Below are 6,397 nucleotides of genomic sequence, written 5' to 3'. Positions count from 1 at the left end.
TTGCAAAAATATGCGGCATTATATTGACTCCATAATAATCCTCACATCAGCGAGGTTAATACTGTATATCACACAACATTTATTGTTTTAAGTCACTGTGGTGCAAGCATCTCCCCAGATTAAAGACATTGGCATAAATCACTCATAAATAATGGGCAACATTTTATTTTACAGTGTCATTGTTACATATATTACATGCATTTACCATAGTAATAACAGCAAATTATGCATAATTACATGCAACTAACCCTCGGCCAAACCCTAATCCTATAGTAAGTACATGTTGTTCATTAATATTACTCAGTATTTCAATTTATAATTACACTGTAACCATGACACCTTAAAATAAAGTGTAACCAAATAATCTCCAACACAGAATTCACAGTCAAACATCTAGAACAACAACATATGAAAATCTATAGCATCTTTTCCACGATTTCACAAGATTTCCATCTTGATATATAAAGTTTATTGGAATGCAATCGATACATTTGCAGCACCATCTATTGGTCAGCAAAAGCTTTGAAAAACATTAAAATGCCAACAGATTTAAGTACTAAAAAAATGAATATGATCAAAACATTTTCATTATTCATTAATACAAATATTTTGAAAATACAAACAAGCCTTCTTTTGTTAAAAAGGCTTTGAGAAACGTAAAAGATGAGTTGCTGAGACTTAATTAGTTTGGGTCTGTGTGTGTGTAATCTCTGTGTTTAATAGGATCAGTCTCACAGATGAGCCTCAGTCTCAGTGACTTACATTAATCCCATATTGTTGTCCATGTTCTGAATGAAGCGCAGCAGGTGCCGCTCTCACCTAATACACTTTCTAAAGCCACGAAAGCTTTTCTGCTGTACTGAGATCAATGACTCTATTCTCCTCTATATACAACAATATTCTTGTCCGTTTCATACACTTTGATCTCATACAGGCTGCCCGGCGGGAGAAGCTTCGCCATGCCGTCCCAAATAAAGACGGACAGGTTTTCTGTGGTGCTGCGTGAACAAATAAACATGAATATGTCGTTAAAATTAATGCATCATGACAGATATGTGACAAAAAGTGCAGTCGTACCTGACAACATCTGCAAAGTAAGGGACATCCCGGTCCAGATTTTTATGGTCAAGAGGTTTCATGATGGCTTCCTTAAAAAAAAAAACATAACTTATTAACCATTTTTGAATATTTAGACCTTGTGCATGTGCTCATATATCATGCATTGTTTTATATATGAGTTATTTCAATAGTAATTCAGTGAATTTAATAGAGATTACATACATACACACACATATATATAATATATGTGTGTGTGTGTGTGTGTGTGTGTGTGTGTGTGTGTGTGTGTGTGTGTGTGTATGTATATATAGTACAGTCCAAAAGTTTGGAACCACTAAGATTTTTAATGTTTTTAAAAGAAGTTTCGTCTGCTCACCAAGGCTACATTTATTTAATTAAAAATACAGTAAAAAACTGTAATATTGTGAAATATTATTACAATTTAAAATAACTGTTTTCTATTTGAATATATTTCACAAAGTAATTTATTCCTGTGATGCAAAGCTGAATTTTCAGCATCGTTACTCCAGTCTTCAGTGTCACATGATCCTTCAGAAATCATTCTAATATGATGATCTGCTGCTCAAGAAACATTTAATGTGTACAATTGTACAAAATATTTGTGTACAATATTTTTTTTTCAGGATTATTTGATGAATAGAAAGTTCAAAAGAACAGTGTTTATCTGAAATCTAATCTTTTGTAACATTATAAATGTCTTTACTGCCACTTTTGATTGATTTAATGCATCCTTGCTGAATAAAAGTATTCATTTCTTTAATTTCTTTTCAAAAAAATAAAAATAAAAATTCTTACTGACCCCAAACTTTTGAACGGTAGTGTATAATGCTACAGAAGCTTTGTATTTCAGATAAATGCTGTTCTTTTGAACTTTCTATTCATCAAGGAATCCTGAAAAAAAAGTACACAACTGTTTTCAACATTGAAAATAATCATAAATGTTTATTGAGCAGTAAATCAGCATATTAGAATGATTTCTGAAGGATCATGTGACACTGAAGACTGGAGTAACGATGCTGAAAATTCAGCTTTGCATCACAGGAATAAATTACTTTGTCAAATATATTTAAATAGTACACAGTTATTTTAAATTGTAATAATATTTCACAATATTACTGTTTTTTACTGTATTTTTCATTAAATAAATGTAGCCTTGGTGAGCAGACGAAACTTCTTTTAAAAACATTAAAAATCTTAGTGGTTCCAAACTTTTGGACTGTACTGTATGTATATATGCATGTGTGTGTATATTATATATATAATGCATTTAACATTCATATAGTAAATTCAGGTAAATTGGGACACTTTTGCCACTGTGATGATTACTTTTTATAACCCTATATATTAACTTTAATACAAGTTTTTTAATGTAAACTACAAATTAGACTGTGTAGAAACAGTCGTACCTCAATACATTCCTTTAGGTCAGTAAGATTCATAACCATTCCCGTGTTCCTGTCGATCTATGAAAACAGACAAATATTTACAGTTCACAACACACTAGATTGTCCGATATTAAAATGTGAGATGATTATGCCATACCTTTCCTCGAACCGTCACTTCAACTAGAAAACATAAATAACATAATCCTATTTACTTGTGTGCATCCATGAAATATTTAAGATACAATCATTTCTAAAGCAATCACATAGTTTATTGGCATTACATAACTACTCACCTTTATAATTATGACCATGGCCGTTAGGATTGTTGCATTTTCCAAATATTTGTTTATTCTCCTCATCACTTAAAGATTTGCTAAAATAAATTGCATTGATTAATTAAAAACAAATGATAGAAATGACTTAAAATAGGCAGATATTAGACAGACATTTATTGGTAATAAATTTAAACTACAATCCCCATAATTCCCTCGTGATGACGCAGCATGTTGCTGACTTCCTGCCACAGTATTCATAATTCAAACCAGTTGAACGCAATTTCGCATTGAAGTGTAAAAGATTCACAGTGTAAAGTTATAAAGATAAATGTGAGCTCGACATATAAGATGTAAAATCAGAGTTAGTGGAGGGTCAGAGGGTGTATTTCTTCACACTACCTGTGTAATCGATGGCAGGCGCTGAAGCTCTGCACGCGAGTGATGAAGCCGATGCGCTCGGACATGTTCCTCTGACTGACCTGACGATGATCGCGACTGTGTGCGTCTATAACGCGTTATAAGCGACAGCTGCACTGTGCATTACCAATGATTCGAGGTTTAGTGGAGGCGTGGCTTAACCGAGCCGCCTCTCATCTATGTTACATATGCTAATCGATTATAGTATGACATCAGCACTTTCCACGTGCATGATCATCATGTGTCTTCTAACAAATGTCATGTTTTCTGTGCATACGTGTTGATGCACGCACACACTCACACACATAGCCTATATTTATATATAGCCTACAGTCAAACCAAAATGTATTCAGACACCTTGAACATTTAATTCATTAATACAGTTTATTCACTATAGTTTAAACAAATGGTAATAAATTATGACAAGATCTCAGAGTTAAACTGTGTCAGAAAAAAATAATCTTAATTATGTCAGATAACACTTAAAGATGCAATATGTAATATTTTTGCAGTAAAATATCCAAAAGCCACTAGGCCAGTGTTATATATTTTGTTCACTTGAGTACTTACAATATCCCAAATGTTTCCAAATATTTGTAAATCTTGAGAAAATTGTAATTTTAACCAAGGCTCCGGGACGTGTGAGGAGTCGCCTGTCAATGGCGTCATACCAGCGTTACCCTCGGTTTCCGGTTTTATTTTGTAGAAACCATGAAAACACCAAAGACGCTTTAATATTTACATGTTTTAATAGACAACTGTTTTGATATATTTATAGACTAATACAACTAATTGTTGTTATATAGCTCAACACGTTTAATCTTATTGTTTAAATCTAATTTTCTTGATTTTTTGCGAGTACCATGCCTCAGATAAAAACACTAATTTGTGAAGTAGCTAACATAGCATAATCAGGTGTAGCTTTATTTTTAGTACAGTAATACAGAATTTTCTCCATCATACAATACGTTTTAAAATTAATTGCATGCCATTTATCAACACAAGCCATCCAGCATTTAATATGATATTGTAAAATCGATCTATCTTACTGCAGTGTGTAACAGTGTCTCACAGCAGCCGCCGAGCGAACGCACAGAGTAACGTTATAACATAATTTTAAACACTCTCAAATGTATCTAATATGATAAACAGAGCTGCGTTACCTCATACTCATGACGGAAAAGCGGTAGCGGCGCCGGCGACTGTGTCATAATAAAAGTCCCGCTGCTCGTGAGGCGTGTGTTGCGCAAACGCTCCAGCTCCTCGTTCAGCTCCACAACACTCGCTCCTGCTCTGCTTCATACTACAGTAACATTAATAATCGCATCCATGAACATGATTTCTTCACAAGTCCAATCCCTATTCTTTTGCACCCTATTCTTTATGTCCCAAGATTCCGCGCTCAAACTTGCCGTCATCAAGTTACGCCTTTGTTTTGAATAGGACTCTAGCGACTTCTAGCGGACAGAATTATTACATACTGCACCTTTAAGCAAAACATGGTCAGGTCAAAGTGTCTGAATAATTTTTGGTTTTAAAGGTGCCATCGAATCAAAAATTGAATTTATATTGGCATAGTTAAATAACAAGAGTTCAGTACATGGAAAAGACATACATTGAGTTTCAAACCCCATTGCTTCCTCCTCCTTATATAAATCTCATTTGTTTAAAAGACTTCCGGAAAACACGCGGATCTCAACATAACACCGACTGTTACGTAACAGTCGGGATCATTAATATGTATGACCCCAATATTTGCATATATGCCAGCCCATGTTCAAGGCATTACACAAGGAAAGGCAGTATTCACGTCTGGATCTGTGCACAGACAAGGTAAGCCAGCAAGAACAACAGCGAAAAATGGCAGATGGAGCAATAATAACTGACATGATCCATGATATCATGATATTTTTAGTGATATTTGTAAATTGTCTTTCTAAATGTTTCATTAGCATGTTGCTAATGTACTGTTAAATGTGGTTAAAGTTACCATCGTTTCTTACTGTATTCACGGAGACAAGAGCCGTCGCTATTTTCATTTTTAAACATGTGCAGTCTGTATAATGCATAAACACAACTTCATTCTTTATAAATCTCTCCAACAGTGTAGAATTAGCCGTTAGCCACAGAGCACAGCCTCAAACTCATACAGAATCAAACGTTAACATCCAAATAAATACTTTACTCACATAATTCGAAGCATGCATACAGCATGCATGACGAACATCTTGTAAAGATCCATTTGAGGGTTATATTAGCTGTGTAAACTTTGTAAATGCACAGTAATATAATCGAGAGCTCGTGTGGCAGGGAGCACGCCATTTAAAGGGGCGGCGCTGCCAAAATCAGTGTATAGTTAATGATGCCCCAAAATAGGCAGTTAAAAAAATTAATAAAAAAAAAATCTATGGGGTATTTTGAGCTGAAACTTCACAGACACATTCAGGAGACACCTTAGACTTATATTACATCTTGAGAAAAAGCATTCTTGGGCACCTTTAAGTTTTTTTTTTATTTTTTTTATCAATTTTACTGGTAGTCCACTGTATGAAGCATTTTTGGGTATGTCACAATTTACTTTATTTTGCCATCCTCTCTTACATAAAAGAACTATAGTGTCCTGCACCCACTAGTATATTTTTGGTTTTGATTATATATATATATATATGGATATGTATGTATATGTAATATATATATATATATATATATATATATATATATATATATATATATATATATATATATATATATAAATCAACATAAACATAGAAAACATGAATATGACATTAACCATTAACATGTATATATGTTACCATTATGCGATAAAGCAAAAAAACAATGATTCAAGCAATTAAAAAATATTAAAAATGAAATATTCTAACATTTAAATAATAAATATATTATAAACATGTATATACTATGACATTTACTAATTTATAAATTATTAATATGCAATATAGTAATTATCATTAATAAATAAATTTAGTTGACACTGTGCAATAAAGCATGAATAATTATTGAATAATGTTTCTCAAACAATTAATCTGAAAATAATTGGTATCAGTTCTCAATATTGATCAGTTTCTAATTCCAATCTTACAGTATATTTACATGCATTTACTGCAAAATATGGACCTGATTTTATATATATATATATATATATATATATATATATATATATATACACACACACACACACACATCATACATCACTCTATATTTTACCACACTAAATTCATT

At 32.6% G+C, this 6,397-nt stretch overlaps 1 protein-coding gene across 1 annotated transcript; it reads right to left on the bottom strand.

Moving 5' to 3' along the window:
• Positions 1 to 149: 149 nt before the first annotated feature.
• pts (6-pyruvoyltetrahydropterin synthase) lies at positions 150 to 3,337 on the bottom strand. Its single transcript, XM_048171149.1, has 6 exons — positions 3,140 to 3,337; positions 2,759 to 2,838; positions 2,623 to 2,645; positions 2,487 to 2,543; positions 1,078 to 1,148; positions 150 to 998 (listed from the first exon to the last, which is right to left on the bottom strand). Exons 1-6 carry the CDS (start codon positions 3,202 to 3,204, stop codon positions 875 to 877), a joined length of 420 nt encoding a protein of 139 aa, XP_048027106.1. The 5' UTR covers positions 3,205 to 3,337; the 3' UTR covers positions 150 to 874.
• Between the last annotated feature and the right edge of the window lie 3,060 nt (positions 3,338 to 6,397).

Source organism: Megalobrama amblycephala, linkage group LG20 (assembly GCF_018812025.1).
Source record: "Megalobrama amblycephala isolate DHTTF-2021 linkage group LG20, ASM1881202v1, whole genome shotgun sequence".
Taxonomy (NCBI): Eukaryota; Metazoa; Chordata; class Actinopteri; order Cypriniformes; family Xenocyprididae; genus Megalobrama; species Megalobrama amblycephala.
The sequence above is the reverse complement of the archived record's forward strand: the minus strand, read 5'-3'. Positions and strand labels throughout refer to the sequence as shown.

What these genes read in the sequence shown, in the direction of transcription:
- pts (XM_048171149.1), bottom strand. Translation starts at nt 3,204, where the DNA reads ATGTCCGAGCGCATCGGCTTCATCACTCGCGTGCAGAGCTTCAGCGCC. An exon ending in ACCTAAAGGAATGTATTGAG is followed by an intron (nt 1,149 to 2,486) that starts GTACGACTGTTT and finishes TTTTTTTTTAAG; the next exon opens with GAAGCCATCATGAAACCTCT. An exon ending in TACTTTGCAGATGTTGTCAG is followed by an intron (nt 999 to 1,077) that starts GTACGACTGCAC and finishes TTGTTCACGCAG; the next exon opens with CACCACAGAAAACCTGTCCG.